This window comes from Aphelocoma coerulescens, chromosome 8 (assembly GCF_041296385.1).
Source record: "Aphelocoma coerulescens isolate FSJ_1873_10779 chromosome 8, UR_Acoe_1.0, whole genome shotgun sequence".
Classification (NCBI taxonomy): Eukaryota; Metazoa; Chordata; class Aves; order Passeriformes; family Corvidae; genus Aphelocoma; species Aphelocoma coerulescens.
Genome location: NC_091022.1, coordinates 23540749 through 23561879, shown reverse-complemented (window position 1 = coordinate 23561879; position 21131 = coordinate 23540749). Strand labels below are relative to the sequence as shown.

The 21131-nt window shown below is 41.3% G+C and overlaps 1 protein-coding gene across 1 annotated transcript in view; it reads left to right on the top strand.

Annotated features, from left to right (window-relative positions):
* Positions 1-295: 295 nt before the first annotated feature.
* Positions 296-21131, top strand: part of EIF2B3 (eukaryotic translation initiation factor 2B subunit gamma) — a 98823-nt gene continuing 77987 nt past the window's right edge. The window contains exons 1-3 of the mRNA XM_069023252.1: positions 296-584; positions 4050-4189; positions 20242-20401. Of these exons, the coding sequence (XP_068879353.1) occupies positions 437-584; positions 4050-4189; positions 20242-20401 (448 nt within the window). The 5' untranslated portion in view covers positions 296-436. The remainder of the gene's footprint in view (positions 585-4049; positions 4190-20241; positions 20402-21131) is intronic.

Here is a 21131-nt window from a genome sequence, read left to right as displayed (position 1 = left end):
ACCCCGAAGCGCCCCCCGATACCCCCACAGAGAGCCCCCAGTGCCCCCAGTGCCCCCAGTGCCCCCCGGCCCTGCGGCCCCGCCTGCAGCCCCTCCTGAGGCCGCCTGGGGGCGCTGTTCCGCCGAGCGCCCCCCGTGGCCGGGTAGGGATCCATGACTCGGCGCTCGGCAGCGCGGGGTCCTTCGCTCGGTGTTCCTCTCGCCGCCCTGGCCGGGTGGAGGCCGCCCCCAGCCCGCCGGGGAGGCTGGATCGATTCTATCGGCGCTCGCCCGCGATCGAGGCTCTCGGCTGTGCGCGCGCAGGCGCAGCGCGGCCGCGCCGCCATTGCTGCGCTGTCAGTGCCGGGAGCGGTGGCGAGGAGCGGAGGAGTGAATTGGCCTTGTCTCACCTGTCCCGGTGAGAACCTGCCCTGTCTCTGTGTCACTCCGCAGCACGATGGAGTTCCAGGCCGTGGTGATGGCGGCCGGAGGCGGCTCCCGCATGACGGACCTGACCTCCAGCATCCCGAAGCCGCTACTCCCAGTGGGAAACCGGCCCCTGCTCTGGTACCCGCTGAACCTGCTGGAGCGCGCCGGCTTCGAAGGTGAGGCATGGCGGGGTCTGGGCGTGCTGCCCCTGCTCACTGCGGGCTGTCCCCGGCCACCGCCGCCGCTGCTCCCGTCCGTTCTCCCCCTGTTCTAATGCCCTGTCGCAGGTGCCCTGTTGGACGGGGCAGGTCCTGTAGCGCATCTCCCCTCTGCGCTGGAGCTGTGCTGTCGACCCGTGTCACATCTCTTCCTACCCTCTCGGCTCCCTGTGCCTGCACCCTCTACCCCTTTTCTCACCAAGGGCCGGGGATGTCTGAAAGGGGGTTGTAGTGAGGTGTGTGTCGGTCTCTTCGCCCAGGCAATGAGTGACAGAATGAGAGGAAATGGTCTCAAATTGCACCAGGGCAGGTTTAGATTGGATATTACGAAATTTTTTACACTGAAGGGGTTTTAAAGCATTGGAACAGATTGCCCAGAGAAGTGGTGGAGTCACCATCCCTGGAAGTGTTCAAAAACCATGAGTATATGACACTTAAGGATGTGGTTTAGGGGTAAACATGGTGGTGGTGCTGGGTTGATGGTTGGACTTGACGATCTTAAAGGTCTTTTCCAACATTAGTGGTTCTCTAATTCAAGGCTTTTCCCAACTTTGATGTCTTTCCCTGGGTTGCTAACCTTGAGTCTCTCATGTTTCTTTCTCAGAGTCATTAATGGCACCAGCGTGAGAAGTGTCAGCTCTCTGGGGATGGCTCATGGTTTGTTGTGTCAGCCTGGCCTGAAGTTCAGGGTTACTTGCTCTGTCTGAGGCGTTCAGTCCATGTGGCAGCGCAGAGCCGAGTGCTGGGGTTTGGCCAGGACAGGGCAGGGGGAATGGCGGGCTCGTGTTGCTCACCTGTGGGCTTTGTTTCACAGTGGGGCTGGGGTGGTATTTAGTACCTGGTGAGCTTCTTCGGTATCTTCTGAGTTTAGGTTTTTTTTCACCTTTTGAGTGCTGGACGAAATCTTTCAGTGATGTCCCTCCAGCTGCTTATAAAGCTTCTTCCTGACACCTTTCAAGCCTCTGGGTTTTTTATGTTTGTGTTTGTCTTTTGCATTTCTGCTTCTGTTTTGTCTCTGTGATTATCCTGTACTTCATCCTGAGTCTGTGGCTTTTTTCCTGACTGCTTCTTTCTTCTGTGAAGATGCAAAGATCAGCTTATGATTATCCATGTTAGCCTCTTACAATTTCAGTGTGAAGGAACAAAACTAGGAGTAGCCTTTGCCTTTATTCTGTTTCATTAGAAAACCCTAAGGAACTTTTGTTCTTTGGATTTGTTTTCTGCTTGTTGTTTGTTGAAATCTGCGTTCTGAATGTCTGCCTTCTTTGCCCATTCTCCTGTCTCTTTTTTTTTTGCAATACTTTTATCCTGCAATGGAAATTTAAATAGCTAAAAGCTTCTGTGTAATCAGTATTGTGCTTTGTGAGGCTCTTTATTTGGAAATAACAATTTTCACTTGATGCTCTTGGCCACTAGTAACTGCCCCTCTACTCAGCCCTAGTGAGGCTGCATCTGGAGTACTGTGTCCAGTTCTGGGCTACTCAGGACAGGAGAGACATGGAGCTCCTGGAGCAGGTCCAGGGGAAGGCCACAAAAATGGTGAAGGGTCTGGAGCATCTCTCTTATGAGGAAACACTGAGGGAGCTGGGCCTGTTCAGCCTTAAGAAGAGACAACTGAGAGGGAACCTCATCAATGCCTATCAGTCTCCGAAGGGAGGTGTCAGAGGATGGACCAGGCTCTGCTCAGTGGTGATGAGCAATGGGACAAGAGGCAACAGGCAGACACTGATTCCCAGGAAGTTCCATCCGAATATAAGGAAGAACTTCTTCACTGTGCAGGTGACTGAGCACTGGAACAGACTGTCCAGAGAGGGTGTGGGATGTCTGTCACTGCAGATATTCCAGAGCTGTCTGGATGCAATCCTGTGCAATGTGCTCTGAGATGACCGTGCTTGAGCAGGGAGGTTGGACCAGATGACCCAGTCTGGTCCCTTCCAACCCAAACTGTGCTGTGACTCTGTGATACTGCTACAGTCAGATCTTTCTCCTTTCTCACACGTAGCTCCTCAGCTTATCTGTCTACAGTGAAAATGTGGACATGCAGGGTTGTGTTCAGCAAATGTATTCAGCTTCAGTAAGCAAACTGCCACCTTCCTGTTCCTTCCTTGCTTCACTCCCCTGACCAAGCTGTACATTCCTGCATTAAAAGATCCAGTGGCATGAATTCTCTCCCTGGATGATTTTTATTAAGTACTACGTAAGAATTTAGTTCCTCATACTTGCTTATGTAAGTAAGTAGGTGTTCCCATGGGCTGACTCACTGTGTCTCTTTTGCCCTAATTGCAAGTGCTCCATCTCTCCTAATATTTAGGAGACCTTTGCACAGCTAACCAGGTTCATGCTGAACTGCGTGAGCTTACAACTTGCACCTGACACCAGTTCCCTCTTCATGAGTTAATTCTTTGCCTGATTCAAGGTGTGCTTTCAGTCCCTTTCTCTAGGTTCTTCATCCTCTTTTGAATCCACGTTGGCATCCAGTATGGGAATGGGAGAGCAGCAATATCTCTGGCACCAAACTGCCACACAATTCCCATGTTTACAATTCCTTCCTCTTTTCTGTTAATAGATTCAAGATGAGTTTTGATCGATGCAGATTTATTCTTGATGTATTTTCATCTTGCCTATACTATTATTATTATTTATCATTTCCCATACTTCTCTGTTAAAATTCTGTGTGGAATACAATATTATAGTATTGGGGTGTTTTGAGGGGTAGGATATCTTAATTGGAAAGTTTTATTGTTGCTTTTCCCTCCCCTTCTTGAGACTGGGAATAAGGTTGCTTGTCATTTTGCTTCCTCAATCTTTTCTTCTGTTCTCACATTCTTCATTTTGGAAAATATGCTTTCATGCCACTGTTGATTTCCTTCAAATATGCATTTATCCTTTTTCTTTTGTAGATGGAATGAGTTTGTTGCTCATCTATTACTCCACTTTCTTGCCAAGCTGATGCTGAGAAATAGTTTAACCATTGTATTGTAATAGTGTGGTTGGCGGTGTTGTCCACAGAGGATTACACAGGATTGGGGCGGCAAAAGACAAAGCTCTGAAGTGTTGGTGACATGAACATGGGGTCTCATTGGTCTGTTTGAGGACATATGGTTTGAGGTTGCTGGTTAATGATAGAAGAAGCCTCTGTTCTGTCTTGCTAACTATGCCACGCATGCGTGTGTCCCTTTCAGTAACAATCTCCATCCAGCAAAGCAGGGGAGATTGTTTTCATATTCATTAGGAGTTTAATTCTTTTCTTGAAAAGTTACTGTTGCCAAAAGAGCTTGGCTGAGTGGAGAGCCCAGTTATGTTACTCAAACCTTTTGACAGTTCCATCAGCCTTTCTAAATAAAAAAGTGGGTGTATCCTATTTGTGATAAATACTACTTAGATTTTTTTCTGCTGGTCTCATCTCACTTTCCTTTCTCCTAGAGGTCATTGTGATTACAAGGAAGGAAATCCAAAAGATGTTAAACTTGGACACAAAAATGAAGCTTGATTTTGTGTGCATCAGTGACAACATGGACATGGGTACAGCAGATTCACTGAGGCATATTCACCAGAAAATTAAGGTATTACCGTCTTTTATTAAACTTGACTTGAAGTTACTTGTTTATAATACTTTTTTTTTGTGTGTTGTAAGAAGTGTCCTGTGTAATGATATTGTGCATAACTGAATTTCCTGATCTTCAAAAGAGCTGGATTTTGTAGAGGTCACCTAACAGGGGAACTCACACAAAGATTCTGAGTGGCTGGAATTGACAGCTGAGAATGCTGGAGCCTATCGAGGCTGGGCTCTGGCTGCTTCTTAGGCAGTGTTAGCTTTCTGGCAAGGTAATTAAAAGGTTGTATTTGTTTTTACAATTTCTTGATACAATGTGTGATGGTTGTTGTCCACATAGTGCTTGGGGAAGTAGCCCTGAACAAACATTCTTTGTCTTAGGCAATGCAGTGATGCTCAAGAAAGTTTGTGTTCACTCTTGGCCCTGCCACAGGCGTGCCTGCAGTGCGGGGTCAGTGACTTGTGCTGGGCTTCAGTTTTCTGCTTTTCCTCTGCTTTTGCTGGCTTAGTCTTACAGTAAGCTCTTCAATAAACAGTGCCCAGATGTGATAAAGGGCTGCTGTTCAAATAGAACCAACAGTTTATAGAATTTTAATTTCCAGCTGCATAATTAAAACACTCCCATGTAAGGCAGAAATGCTGCTCAGAGCTCTTGCTGTGATCTGGGACAGAATTTTTTGTTATTGTCATAGACTTAATCTTAGGATTTGTTCCCTCTCTGTTTAGGCCATTTTAGCCAAATTGCCTGTTTAAATAAATGTTGCAACAGAACATCAATGAGTGCCTAAGTCCTGAGGTTTCTTTTTGAAGCTCTTTTTGAAACTAACAAACTTCAGTGTTACAGTCTACATACTCCCAAGAGAAAGACTTCAGTTGAGACAAGGTGAAACTTCCAAGGCAAACACAGATGTGTAGGTGGCACAACAAGACAGATCCTGCAAGGGATTAATGCACAGACTAGAATATTTAGAGGGTGAAGAGAGTACATAACAAAGAAAATCAAAATTAACAAAATCAGTTTAACTGAACTGAATGTTTCTGTCATGTGGAGAATCCCGTTTTGTCATAACTCGGTTTGGCAGTATTTTCTGAATACGTGCATGCAGTAAGGAAGTATCTGCACTGCAAATTGGGACCCTGACCTTACAGTTTTATTGCCTGATCAGTGACGAGTTCATTTGTTGGGGTGTCCCTCTTTTTGGTAATCCAGGCAGATCTGCTGGAGACAACAAGTAGAGCGTCTGTGAGTTAGAAAATAGTGTGTCTTCACAGGCGGCAGTGTTGATCTTCTGTTTATTTTCCAGAAAAAAGGCTTAGAGAAGATGTGAGGTAGTCGTGAAAACCTCACAAGTTTTCCTAAGTCAGATACTGCGTATGAACGGCAGCAGCTGCTTCTGCCCTTTTTATTCCATGTCTGCTTGTCTGGGCACAGAGGACAAAGTGGTCTCTTATTTGAAAGAAGCCTGTACTAAGTTCTTGAGCAGATTGCTGCACTGTGTATTTTGGAGTCATTCCTCTAGTAAATTCATACCACTGGTGCACCTCTTACAGGGTATGCCCTCTCCTGTGTGATATAGATGAGAGAACGCCACAGTAGAGGTAGCTGAAAAGCTGCTGTATGTTGGCTGTATTTGCGGTGCAGCGCAAGAGTGATCTCGTTGAAGAATGAGTTTCCCTGGTGAAAACAACTGCTTCTTGTGGCCATAGTTTGCTGGCAGGCTTTTTGCAGCCCATGCCAAAAGTCTGATGAGAAGTTTAAACTGGTTGCTGAAACTTAGTTGTCACAAATTGAGTTAATTGCCCACAGACAGAAGAGCAAGTATGCTCAGTGAAAGCGAGGTAACGCGGCACAGTATAGACAACTTGCTTGTGTACAGTGCAAGTGACAGGGAGTAAAGCCAAGATTATAAATGCACAGTAAGAAATATGTCTAAGGGTAGCAGAATTGCTGATCACAAATTCTGAGATGTGCATAAAGCACTCGAAATCATAACATTTCATGACTTGCTGCCTTGTCTAGCTTTGACTGAAGGGAGTCTCACTGCTGCTTGCTGTGCCTGCAGTTTTGGGCCTCTCTGTTGTGTTGCACCTTGGTTAATGAAGTTTGATACTTTAGATGTCAAGATGAGACTTACAGAATTGCATTCAGTAGTAGCGTGAGAGCACGTACGTGCAAAACCTGTAAGGGCAAAGGAAATGTAGTTTCCATTGTTTTCTGTCTTTATGGTGCTGGTGTTTTTGGTGGCAGGTAAGACTGACTGTCTTCATTCACAGTAGCAAGCATCTGACTCTGCCAGTCTTACATTTTGCTGGTTGTTCAGAAGTTCATGAGAGCAAAGGAAATCCATTGAAGTTTTTATTTGCTGTTTGCCCACTCTGCACACACAGTAAGGTTTTTGACATCCTTGCTTCAAAAGTTGATATACTAGATGCAAGTTCTTTGCTCTGTTGGAAGTCTGCTTGTTTATTTTTGGCTGTCTCAGCCTACACCTGATTGACAAGGTAGCAGCCTCATTAGGGTTTTCATGTTCATTACCAGTCTGAATGTATCCTTTTCTTGGATCCTTCATACAATAAAAATATTATGCTAAACTTGATTCCTAAAGGCACCTGCTTGAGAAGCAGTGAACACCAGAAAACTTGTAAGCTTCACTTTGTGGATTCCTAGGCCTGGGTGTCAGTCCGGCCTGTTTTTTACCAGTAGTTCTCTAACTGACTTGTGTAGTGGGTTGTTTTGTTTGGTTTTATTAAACATTCAGTTCTGGGATCTGAATAGCAAACACCATAAATTAGTTTGTCCTCACAGCTCTACAACGGAGAACTGAGGCATAATGAGGTGAAGTGATTTACCTGGGATTATTAAAGAGACTTGTACCAGTACTGGAAAGTGGACATCTGTCTCAAATCTCTTACAGTTTCATGCATAAGATAATCTTATGATATTACATATTCTGTTTCCCCACCTTCAGAAAGCCAGCAGGACAAGAGATTAAACACAAGTTGAAGCTGTTTTAAATGAAAACAGTTGAGGAAATTTCATTAGAGCTGTAGCTCAGTTTCTGAATTTCCAGTGTTGTGGTTTATTCCATGTGTGCTAGATTATGACTTTAAATAGGCCCTCAATCTGGAAATCTGTCAGTCTGAATATAAGTAACTAAAAAATAATTTTGCAGTGTATGAAGTAGAAACTTAGGGATTTTTTTGCCTGTGTTTATATTACCAAATAAAAAAATGACACTTACCAATGTTTTACACTAAGTGCAGCGCTTAAAATTATGCTGTCAAAAAGTAAAAAAGTGGGTGTAGGACTTATTTATTTCTTAAATGTTTTGTTTAATACAGGGATATGAAAACAGTTTGTTAAAGAACATTGTGACAACTGTTGTACAGATCCCTTAATTGCCCTCCTATGGACCATCCCAGCATTTCCCTGGAATGCAGTTTGTTTCAGGATCCTGCTATGGTCTGTCTTATGATCCATGCTTTCATGGGTATCATTTTAATGTCCAGTCTTTGGGTTTTCAAACAATTTTAATATCACTGTCAGTTTTATTCTTTTGGCCCTTTAAATTCCCAGTTTTCTGCTCATCCTTTGAAGGACTGCTAATGAATGGCTTTCCAAAATACAAAAATGAAAGTAGAGCTCCAAAGATTTAATTATTTTCTTGTTTATATATAGGATTAGAAGTGGTAGAACATGGGCTGTACACTCACAGTTGAGGGTATAGCAATGCTGTTGTTGAACTGCAGCTTTACCACCATAGGGTTGTTTAGAGGTCTCTGTTTCACCCATTACAGGCATGGGAGGCATGTTGCCTTTGCACACTTTTCTAGCAGCCTGGAGAATCTGTGTGGGGGAAGAAATAATTTGCTTTCTTAAGAATCAGGTTCTCTAAAAGCTAAATTTCCATTAGGGATGAAAGAGCAAACAATTTGAATGTAAGGAAGGTTTAATCTAGCCCTGGGCATGAACAATTGAATACCTCATCCATAGATGATGAGAAAACACTAATCTTGCTCTGGATTTTTTTCTCAAATTTCTTCATACATACTGCTTCAAGATAGGGGTTTTTAAATGTCATCAGTGTTTGGCATTTTTAGTAAAACGGGCTGATTTTGCAGGTGGACACAGCAGGGACTAGGGTGTAATTTAGTAAGTTCCATGATCTTGTTTTTATTTATTTTTATTTAGCATCTTAAGCATGCTAATTGCCTGGAGCAGTGTGGAAGGGGTTCTGTTTAAGAGATATGGCTTTTCTTTAAAATCATGTATAATTGCTTTCTTCTCAATAACTATTACTAGTCCTTGTTTCTGGTTTTCATTGGTAAGCAGCACTGGCTGGAGCATTCAGATGAGTTGAATCTGAGTAATAGGAAAATCAGTAAAAGTCTTGACAGTTTCAGTTGTGAGAGTTTCTCTAGCAAGAGAAGAGACTGAGTGTTGTCTGCTGCAGGCTGTGGTAGCAGATGATGCAGTTTTTTGTAGGCAGCTTGTCCTTCAGTGGTGATTTTTTTTCATTATTATGGGGAGTAGCCTTTTAAAAAGTGAACTTATTTTGATGTTCCTTGAAATTTTAGGTAATTAAATCCCCTGGCTCACTTAGGGAGGCTTTTCCTCTGTAGCTGGTATTAATGGACATGCTTTTTTCAAGTCATATTGTAAAGTCTTCTGGTATATCTGTGGTTTTTTGCAGTCCAGATATAGGTCTTCATTTATTTGACTTCTGCTGCCATTCTTAGAGACCTTCTCTTGCAGTTCAGTAGACCTCCTTTGGCTGATTCACAGGACCAGTATGCAAAATGTGTGCCATCACCTGCCATGTTACAGCACAGTTATAGCACACAGAGTTTGGCTAGTAACACAGAACTTGTGATTTTGGGGAATAGTAACAAGAAATTTGTAATAGGAGCTAGAAGCCCAAGAGTAACTTGCAATGTCTCAGAATGTACTAGCTGAAATAGTGTGATGGTAAGCAGCCACTCTGATAGAGGAAGGAAAGGTTAATGCAAGACTAGAATGTATCAGGTAAAGTATTTTTTGTGTTAGACATGAGAAATTAATACTGTTGCTTAAGGCAATGAGAAGGGGTTGTTTGCCAGGAATACTGAGCAGGTGTGGAACTCAAATATATCAAATGTGGACCAAACACTAGAAGAGAAGATATTCAGAGTGGAGTATAATTTGGTTTAAATTTGCTGTGAGAAAACATAGACTGAAAATTACAGAAAGGTTTTAATCAGAGCAGAATAGGATTGTGAGACAGTTTTCCAGGAGTAAACAAGATAACAATCACCTAATTTCCTCCCAGAATGAGAATCTGGTTTTTTTTGTTGTATTTTTGTTTTCTTTTAAATAAACTAAGTAGGTCAATAGCTGGAATGGCAGGAGGCAAAACTCTGACTCAGGAAACCCCTTTGAGAACTGTATTTCTGTGACCTTCTGCTTGTACCATTCATCAGGCTGCTAAAGCCCTTTTTGCAGATTGTAGATTATGTTGATGGAAAAAAAATAAATGGCAAGGGATGTCACTATAGTTTACAAATGAGTTCCTCTGAAATTTAGGCATCTCTAATATTTGACCATTTTGTTTCCTGTGCCAAATTTTACCGGACCCACACAGCTGCTGTCTGGCACCACCTCCCAGGCTGGGGCTCTCTAGGCAGCAGGTTGAAAAACCTGTTTAACTCATGAATCTGTGTTTTGGGTGGATTGGGTGTGCCTGGATCAAACATTTGTCTTCACTGAGACTATATTATTTTCGTCTCCTATTAAGCATTTCTCTCCCTTGTGTCACTCAACTATACTCCAGGCAGTGATTAAAATGTGGTGTTCCAGCACAGTAACAGCAATGGAACAATTTCATATTTTCCTCTCTTGATGAGCCCTTAGCTATGTTAATGGAAGCCCTGAATAATATGGTGTGAATTAATCAGCTTGTCTTCTGCTGCTATCGCTGGTGAGTGCTTGTGAGAGAAATGTCTCGTCTCAGGTGGTCCACCTGGTTTTCTCAGTTTCAAAAAGTAGGATTACAAAGTAATACAGCTCTTAAAAAATAAAGCCAAACAATCCCTAAAAAGCTACCAAAAAGAAGAAGAAAAACCAACTTTCTTTGAACAAATAAACAAAGATTGAAACTCCAGATTCTCTTGGTATGTGCATCTTTGGGATCCGTGTTGTGGAAAGTGTGATGTCACAGTGGTGGTCCGTGTGCTGCTGAGGGTCACTGATCCGTGGAGTCTTGGCCAGCATGGTGAACCGCTCTGCTTCCTCTGCTGAAAAATCTCCTTTCCAAACACATGATGTAAGTAAGCTTGCTGGAACGACTGGAAGATGGAATCTGAATCCTTTTGGTACGACTGAGCAGAGTTTGGTGAGCATGGAAAGAAAAACGGAGGTCCCCATAATATAGAGTTATGTATTTTTTTGTACTGTCAGTGGAAATAAAAAACCCAAATTAAATTAATTTGTAAGAGACAAGGTCTCTCTCTATATATTAGCAAGACTGAACTAAATATTCTATTAATCTGTTTTGAAGTGGTAAAAAGAATTTCATCATTTTCTTCCAGCACACCTGACGGCAAACATTATTTACTTAAGTGTTTAAAATTGCAAATGAAAATGCTGTCTTGCTGGTTTTTCTGATTCTGCCTTTCACAATGTTAGTGGGGAAAGCAGATGTATCAGATGGCAGCTCACAGGGTATGTAGCATCTTTTTTCCCTCTCTGTCTCTTACCGAAAGCTGCCACCACTGAAGGCACTAGGCAAAATTTATTAGAGCTTGCATGCCCAAGTCCCATTCCCAAAGCACAGCTGATTGTCGTAGTAGAAAGCAGTTACACGGGCAGGTGCTCAGGCTGTGTGGCTGTAGGGAACAATGCCGCACTGACTGACTCTGTGCTTGAAGAATGTGTTCAGGACTTTCACCTGATCATTATTTTTCCTGGCAGGGTAGCCAATTCAGCAGCTGTTGGCGTTGCTTCTTTGTTGTTTTATTTTATTTTTTTTTAATGTTACTCAGCTTTAGAAGACTCTAGCTAATTAAATTATTTTGCTGTCCAGGTTTAGTATGGATAATGGCTAAAACACCAGAAGTTTGAGTAAGGCAACTACCTGTGAAGGTTGGATCAAGAATGATTATTAGGGCATTTACTATTCTGCCCATTGTCAGCTAAAGAGGATGCCTTCCATTATAGAGGCCGACAAAACCCTAGGTGTTTTGCAAGAAGAATCATTGACAGACCTGAGATGCCTGTCAATTTCAATTGTTGCATCTCCCACTGCATGTCCTTATCCTTTTCATGCTCCTGGGAACTCCAGGCCTGTGCTCATTATGTTAACCAATATCTCTTGTTCCCATGTCGAAGTTAATGGTCAGTGCTTTTCCTGTATTACAGTGTGTGTTTTCATTTAGGTCCTCTGTGGTTTCTGATGAATTACACAAATTCAGCCTATTCTACTTGCAGACACAGCAAGCTCTTTGCACATGTATGTAGCTGAAGTAATTTATTTAAAAGCATCCTGGTAAAAATATTTTCCTGGTTTTGTCAGCCACTACTAGTTTTCATTTTTGGAGAGTAAATAGTAGTGTTCAATTTTGGTAAATCCTCTTTCATTTTCCCTATTTAAAGTATATACAGCTGCCCTATGTAAATAACTTACTGTCCTTTAACCATGACACTGTGACAGCTGTAATGCCCACAATTACCATGAAAAGCCCGAACCTTCTATGAGGGAGGAGCTGTTAAAATCCAAACATGGGGAAAATACACAAGTAGAAATCCCAGAGGCTAGAAACAAAGTAAAAAAGGCTGCAGGTGGCAAGGAAGGAATGTTCTTCCAGAAAAATGTCCAAAAAAGGTATAATTGCAGGTGATATTCCTCCCCTGAAAGAGAAAATGGAATTGTTCAGACACAACTGTGTGTTGGAGTCTAAGTACGTAGTTCCAGTTATTGGGGAATGTGGGAGGAAGGAGATGCTAAGTGTCAGCCCATGGACTTACTGTGCTGGAGAGGGTTTTCCCATGTCTGGTTTTGCAGCTTGGTGCAGTTGTGTAACATTGATAATAGGAATGTGGTGCTGTGAACAGTACAGGCTATCCCAGAAGCTATCACTCCTCTCAGCACTGGTTTTCTGTCACTGTTTAATTTGGTGAAAGCCATAGTGAAGATCAGTGGACTTTAAGATGCCTGGAATTTAATTTTGCATTTTTATCATGCTATGTTAACTGGGAAGCTCAAACAGGTTACCTCATTTTTCCTTGGTTCTGTGCTGAAAATAGAAAAGCAAATTTGCATTCATAGCAAATTTATGTATTCTTCTGTAGTATAAATTCAATTAGCTTCTTTGGGAAGATGGTGAAAATTCTGGATGTAGGCTAATAGTGCTGGAAAAAGCAGTGGAGGTCTTGAAGTTTTCATAACATTTTTCTTACAACAGCAGTTGCTGCAGACCAAACACCACTGGAAAAATTGGAAAGGTGCTAGAGGAGAAAATGATACTGTGTGGAAGATAGTTTAGGAATCTACAGTTTATAACAGTGCTTTTATTTACCATGGCATGATTAGTGTTTTGAGGAAAAGAGCCCCAACATTTAAACAAGGCTGAGGGGGTTTCATGCAGGTGGTTGTCACTCCAGTGCAGGCTGATGCACAGTAGCAGTGCCACTGAACTGTCTCACGGAGCCTGGGCTTTCCAGAGTACCTTAGAATTTGGGTTTTCTTTTGAAGCAGAGTTGAAACTGGGCCTTGTGTAATTACTTGTTTTGACCTTGGAAAGAGTTTTTTAAAATTTAAGATCGTGCTGATACTAGTTGCAGGATGGCAGAATGATTCCTGAGGACACATGCTGTATGTTTTGGTTCTTATTTACTGTCTGGTTTGAGACTGCAAGGAACCATTATGATCTTCTAGTCTGTATGGGAGTTTGCACTCACTAGTTGGGGCTGTTAGCCCTGAAACTTAGGGATGACTTAGTGAAAGTGTTTCTGAAATATAGCAAGACTTTCTTCATCTACTAGAATGTATGAGTTGCCTGTTACATATTTTGATATTTTATTCCAGGTTATACTTATTCTCCCTCTTAAACCTCTTCGCATTTTATTCCTACACTGATCCCTGGTTCCTAGCCCCTGAATCTGGTCATTCCTGCTTTTTGTTGTGCTGCTGAGAGATCTGCAGTCAAGGTGATTGCTGGCTGTGGGCAGAGGCCTTCTTTCCCTTCAATAAGTTGAGCTGGTTGAGCTCCATTAGGACTACTTTTTATTATTATTGTGTGTATGACTGCAGCACCTGACTGCCTAAGGCTCTGCTTACATTAAGTGTTAAGCCTGGGCTTGAGCTCTGAGCTTTGGCAGCAATTCCTGCTGCGCTGCTGCTGTTGAGGTTGGAGCCTGACTGCTGTGTTCTCCTCTCTGTTCATGTGAGGCAGAGTCCAAGATCAGCTGTGCAGCAGGTCTGGTAGTGCTGCCGTCCAGGTAGTCCTGGAAACCTGCCTTCCAGGAATAGCAGTGACAAGGAGACTGCCATTTGTTTCTGGAGTTCTGCCTGTGGAGAAGGGATCTGTCTGTGCACTGCATTGAGCCTAGAAAGAATTTTCCTTGCCATGCTTACCCTCCATGAACTGGCAAATTTGGGGTCTGGGTTCTGGGGTGCTCTCCTGAGCCTTAGCAGGCATGGTGCACACTTCTGGATGCACTTAGATGGGAAAAACAGTCTCCTCTGTGGCATACTCAGGATCAGGACATAAACCCAGGAGATGACCCTGATCTCAGACAAATGAGAGAGCCTACCAAGATAGGATCAACTGTGTCAGTCCCGTGCCCCAGCATACTGACAGGATGACAATTGTCAGTGTTCTGTCAGTGTAAGGGTAGCAAATTTCTTTTATTAAAAAAAAAAGATAAAAAGCAGAGGCTAAAGCCACACCCTTTAGAAGACACAAATAGATACTAGAGCTGTCATCCTGTATTGATGTGAGGTAGATTTGCTAAGTGCATGACAAGTGGAAGGGATAGGCTATTAAAAGGAAGGTAAACAGCTTGTGCTTGATGTGATAGGAAATAGAACCAGTGAAGAAGAGTGATGTGGGTAGAGGAATAAACTGGGAAAATTACTTTTGGAGTACTGTATAAGTAGGACAAAATTGAATTAGTTGAAACCAGAGGCAAAGGTGGATTGCAAAGCTCATGTTCCAGACCAGAAGTTTTACAGTTCAATAAGTGTCATAATACCAATGTCCTGCTTTGAAAACATCCTTAATAAGTTTATGAACTTCGGTTCGTCTCTAAACTTCTGGGTTTGGTTGCTGAGAACTGTAAATTACTCTTTTCTACCCCACATGTCAGTTTGAGCATTGGTAACAAGACTTCCTTCTGGGAGGAGACAGGATGCCTTCTAGGCTTGAATATCTTTCCTGTTCCTAGCTTATATGTATGTAAATTATAAAAATACTGATTTTTAATGGTAGCTCGTGAGATGCAAAGATAACCTAAAATGGTGTTTTCATTGTATGATCTCATCTGATACAACACATAGGATGAGCCATATGATGGGACTGGGGTTAAGTCTCCTCCCCAGCTTCTGGCATCTTTCTTCCAGCTTTCTTTGAGAAGATAAACAGTGATGCTGACAGGTTACGTATGTGAAGGCATTCACATTGCCTTAAGATATCCTCACCTGATGAATTCAGGACCATCCAAGAAATTAGAAGAGACTCCCTTGGCTCCCACATTAGACTTTTCAGTTTTCTTTTTTTTTTTTTTTAAGGAAAAAAGAAGCCTCTAAGGAGCTTCTTTCACACATGTCTTAAAAAAAATAATTCTTCCATCCGTTAATGAGGAGAGGTTGCTGCTGGATTTCAGATTGAGGGACATTCTGTGCCTTCACTGTCCTCTATCCACAGAAGAGTTATGAAGGTGCTGGTCTACAGCAAACTTCCTGCTGCAGGGTGAGAGCAGAGTAGGTAAATGCTTCATATATGTAGTAAAATACTAAATCATTATTTTCTTCTGAATCTTGCCATCAAGGACATTACAAAATCAGAGTGGGAATTCCCAGCCAAAGGCGGCCATTTCAGTTGGTAGCTAACAAGATCTTACAGACATCAAAAAATAAATGACGTTCTCTGCTCCAGTTACAGCAACAGCTACAGAGCTTCAAAGAGGTAACAGGTGTGGAAACTGGAGGTCTCTTAATGGAGACTGAGATAAAAAGGGATTCTCTAAAGCCTTGGATGTAAGTTTCTGATCTGAAGAGCAGTGAGTAATGCAATTGCTGGGAGGTATCTTTGGCTTTGCCTGGAGAATGCTAACAAGCAATCAAAACGCTTGCCCACAGCCAAACTGTTTTTTCCTATTCCACTCTTTAGAATAATAAAAAGCATTACACACAAACTCCACTGTTAATGTAACATGTGGGTGAAATTCCAGGCTATTGTGTATAAAACTCAGTCTTAATTCCAGCAATAATTATAACTTGTTCCTCTCTCTCTCTCCCCTGTTGTTTGGTGACACCGCAGGAAGTGATGCAAAGTTCTCTGTTTGTGCATGTATTAACTTAGGTTGAGTATATCTAATCTCTTGATTTTCTTTTTCTGTCAAAGTCTCAGCTGTAATACTTTGCAATTGGAAACTTTTAGGATTTAACTTCAATGTTTTGTCTGTTTTCAGTTCTGTTAGAAGCTGGTTCTACTGCTTGTGGATGTTTTGCTTCTTTTCTGTTTATAATGAAATCTGACATTTGTTTTCCTCTTTCTCTCGAGGCTGATTTTGTTCATATTACAGTTTCCTTGCAACACATGTTTTCTCATTTTCTAGTCTGCTGTTTTTGAGGCCATCAGCAGTTTAGGCTATGAGGTCCTGCCCTTGTCTATACTTGATAGAAAAAGCATAGTGAATACCCCTAAAAATTCATAATTTGCTGCCAGCTGTCTGTGGAAACCTTGACATCTCCTGTTTGATCATAAGGGCTCCGGCAATAATTGCCAAATATAAAAGGGTTTTTAGCATTGCCTTTGTATGCAGGGTGTGAGAAAGTCCAAGGCTTTTTATTTATGCTGGTATATTACACCATATAATTGCATCCATCTTTTGATCTGTGGTATGAATTAGTTCCATTGAAAACATGTTTTCTATTTTTAAATCGGTCGTCTTGATCCGAGTTCTTGAAACAATCTGCTTTTTGGTCTTGTTTTTGTGTATATTTTCCATATTGGGCTGAGTTTAATATAATCGTTGACATGCTGGTTTTCAGTGTTTTTTCTTTACTGTTTTCTCTATTTTGTATAAATCTCTTCATGTTTTATGTTACACTGTTTTATTTATCTGGATCAAGTATTTAACTTATTTCATATTTGACCGTTTCACAGTTCATAACATTTGATGGTGATGTGCTGTTAGCCAGTGTTAGAAAGGTAGAGTGGAGATTTGGGAACCTTAGTGCCATGTTTTCATACTTGACTTGACTGAATACTTTGTGTTCAGGGATGGTTGGACTGGAAGCCCAGAGCTCCAAAAATTTATGAAGTCAGTAGGGACACAGAAGGGTCTTCTTGAAACTTGGATCATAGGTGGGATGTTCTCTGCAGAATCCCACTTTTCTCCACTGATCAGTAGCCTAGTCTCAAGTTTTCATTTGAGTGAGTGAATTGCAAATCTGAGGTTAAAAAGGAGTGCTAAGGTCCAAGTTAAGTCTTCCAAGGAGCATCATATTCCCCTTGTCTTTTCTGTGGCTCTTGTGATGCTCACAAAAACGTGAGCTGTGTTACCAGCAGGGCAGGGCTACTGTCCCTGTGAGCAGCACTGCAGTTTTCCAGTGTTCCTCAACCCAAAATCTTTTGCTGTTCTCTTATGCTTGATGACCTTTTCACCTGCTCTGTACAGCAGCTTCTGTGGTAGAGCCCTGGTCTGTTAATGAGGGCTTCTCTTTGTCATAGAAGTAGTAGAGACAAAATGGCATGTATCAAGTTCGGCAGAGCAGGAAAATGCCAGATATTGCAAGTATTTATTTCATGCTTCATCCATTAGATGGTCCTCCTTGAGTTAAGACCGTTGGCTTGCCCTGCCCATGGTTGTAATCATTGTTGAGAGTGCATTTGTGTGTGCATTTTTTTCCTTTGTAGTCGTTCTGCTTGAGGTGTGTTCTCGCCGGGGTTTTTTAATCAGTTCATGTTGATTCTTATCGTCTGTTTGTATAATAGTTTGGGGTTGATGTAATCATTGTTACATGTATTTCATTAAGAGATGTGTGTGTATACTTAGGTGTTTGCATAATTCATGAAGTCAAGTATGTTCACATACCCCTTGTTAGCACGTGAGTGCATGTAGTAAGTACGTACTTCTCTTCTTTGTATCAGTGGTTCATTGGGAAAGGTGCACTGCATTTATTTGGCATGTATATATGTAAAAAACCCACAAGTTCTACCATTTATTTTCTTTCTTCTACACCCACCCTGAAAACGTAAAGAAAAACACACACTTCTGCTAAGGTTCTAGGATAGTTTATTTTTTCATTCAGCCATTAGTTTATTCGTTCAGGAGTTGTACACTGGAAAAAAAAGTGCATCCATTAGACAGTGAGGGCTTTATTTATGAGGGGGGTGGTGTTTCAAAGGGGAGGCTGTCAAGTCCCAAAAGAGCCTTTCATGGTGTATTCTCAGCGTGCTTCTGAGGCCACTGCTCTGCTCATCAGGAGGAGAGGCAGAAATGTGGGCTTTACAGAGCAACTGTGTGTTTCACTGGTCCCTGTGCTCACTGACGTTTATTTACATATTGGGAGAGTAAATGGGTAGAACAGATGGCAACCAGACATTTGGTGGTTCTGTTCCCCTATGCTCCTCAGGGGTCTTGCATTCAGTTTTTGCAAAAAGCTTGTCCTATAGTGAGAAGAAAAAACCCAGGAGCCTGGTCAGAACTATGAAATGCTTGTTGGGTTTTTGCACTAGTGACAGATTAAAGCATTTAGTAAAATGTGAAATAATTACAAGGTTTGTTTTACAAGTCCAGATACTTGTTCCTTAGTATAAGACTGTTGGGATGTCAGTCTCTCTCATTTTATTATTTCTTATTTTCACCACTGGAGCAAATGCATTTAGATTTGAAGCTAGCAATCTCTTTCTTCCAATAAAAAAGGGAGTTTGAAAAGTACAGGTCTATTTAGACGGGTCTTGAATACCTTTTGGCCTTTTCTGTAAATGTTGTAACTCATTTGTGCTCTTGTAAAAACAGAATATCTGAAAATTTTGCAGGATTTTCCAGGATATTTAATATGTGTTTCTTCACAGTTTACAGTTGTGAAGTGGGAGATTTACTTCCATACCAAGCTGAATTTTTTTCTTATTTTCTTTGTATACCCTGGAATGTTGGAGCAGGGCTGCTCCAGAAGGCTGGGCAACTTGCTTTAGTGGTTTGGGTTGTTGGGTTTTTTCCCAATGTGTGCATGTTGGGTTTTTTAGAGAAGTGCTAATTAAAACACTTTTCCTGGGCAAAACTGTAATATAAAATACACATTTTGAAAATACGTTAAAAGGAGTGATGCAAGTCAGGTTTTGAATGTGTAAAATTCCCAACCTGCACATTGTTCCTTCCTGTAAAGCAGCCAGGTGTTTCTCAGTAAAGTGGGGAGAAATCACATGGAAATTGAAGAGCTTGACCTTTTGCATAGCATGCCAAATCAGCAGCTCCAACAGTTTGTGACATGATGAATTCCAATGCCTTATTGGTAAACACATGAAACTAGCAGTTATAGGAGAACCTGTCAAATAATGTAAATACCAGACCTCAGCTAGTCTCAACTACAGTGTGGAATCTCCTAGGGTTAGATAAAGTCTGTAAACCAAGCTTTTCTATAGTAAACCTTTCTGGAATGAGAGGTCAATCCTGAAATAGTTTGCTTTAAACCAAGATAGTCTTCAGAAGTAAGAGTAGAACTACTGGTCGATCCTCCATCGATTAATTCAAGTTTTACTAAGTATTGTCTAATGCCCTTCTTAATCAATATTGTCTTTTAAAAAGACAAAACTAGGCAGCCATGTCACACTGCAGGGAGGCTTAGCATGGGAAGTGGTAGCAGAAAACGTGAAAATGGGAACTGTCAGGAAAGAAACACTGTCTTCTTGAGAGGCCTTCAGAAGGTTGATCATTAACAAAAAGTGGAAATTTGCTACTTTTCTGTAGGCTGTGCTGCACAAATATTATGTTAGGATTAGTTTAAATGAAGATAATTGCTGAACTCGTAGGTTTTTGGCAGCATATTCCACAACGCACATGAAATACAGAATTTTTTTCTAAAGAAGAGTTTTTAGCTGGATTATAGTGATAGTGTGCACTGTTAATGAAGCTGCTATGTCTTGCTTAATTTGTGACAATGTTCCTGTGATCTGTGCAGCTGTTCTCTTAAAAACTTTGTAAGGGACTTAGGAATCCTTTGAGATCAAAATTAAATACAAACCTCCTATTAAATAGGACCTAACTTCCTCTTTTCTTTTTTTTCTTTTTTTTTTTTTTTTAATGGAGTATTGCTGGGTTTAGGAAATGTATTTCTAAACTGAGCCCACCATCGCAGTGCAATTACTGAGCAAATCACATCCTAGATAGTCTTTGTTTTTTTTGTCCCCCGATAAAATAACATAGTTTAAATATCTTTTCCAGCGGTTTGTAGCCAGATGCTAAGTCAGCTAAAAAGGAGTTCTTCAGAAAGATTTCTTTTCTACATCATTATATAACTAAAAGTAGCTGTTGAAAATACTGCAGAATTTCTTGTTAGTCTTGAAAACCATGGCTTCTGTGTCTTTAGGAGCAGACAAAGACAATTGAGATGGTCACATATTCTTTATGGTCCAGAGCTGGATAAGCATTAACCAAATAACAGTAACAGCAGGACTCAAGAAAAGCACACTGGTAAAAACCAGGAGCTATTTTTGGCAGTTGTAAATAAAAAATTTAAAAAAAAAAGAAAAAAATAAAAAAATGAAGGTGTGTATTTGTTTTTGGATCCTCAAATGCTAGTCTGTCTGTGGTAATTTGTATCTCTGAAAGGTTTGTTGGTTTTTTTCCTTCTTTGACAGACTGATGTCTTGGTGTTGAGCTGCGATCTGATCACAGATGTTGATTTATATAAAGTTGTGGACCTCTTTCGGACACATGATGCTACTCTCTCCATGTTGATGAAGAAAACTCATGAACCAACAGAAGTGGTACCAGGACAGAAAGGGAAAAAAAAGCCAGGTATGTAGGTAGGAATACATATTTCTTAATAAATTATAGAGAAACCACTGGTATGTATGATATGTTTAGTTATCAGTCCCAGAGCAAAAGAAATAAAAAAGGCACAGATACCCTATTTTTCCTCAGATTCCCTGGTGAGGGTGTGACTTGGTTTTTTCCAGCTCAGAATTAAGTATTAGACTCATGTAATCTTGCAGGCTGTGATCCAAAGCTCACAAGAGTTAAGGGAAAAGGTCCAGGTGACTTCAGTGAGTTTTGGATGAAACCCTGAATTTTTGTTACATATGAACATTAAAACCGTTAGGTTTTTCAAGAGCACTAAGCATCAGCCGGATTATAGCTGGGAATTTTACACTGACTGTAGGGACCAGCACTAGGTGGGTAACAAACACTTCTAGAAATTCTCCCCTCTCATGGTATGTAGTGAATTACTCCTCTGAAATCACATCCAAGAGCCTTTTGCTAGTCAAAACTCCCACTGATTTCAAGGACTTGATTAGATGCTTATCTTGTCCCTCTTACCATAATATCTTAGTTAGTGCCTTGTAATCTTTAATGTATCTGTTCTCACAGCACTGCTGTAAGGCAGAGCAGGGCTATTATCCCTGTTTTACTTATATGCTAAAAGTACTAAATACCACACAGTTGTTCCCACACCATACCTCTCATTTTCTTTTAATGATATCTGTTAAAAGGCTGAGCCTTGATTATTTCCAGCTCAGTGGGTCCT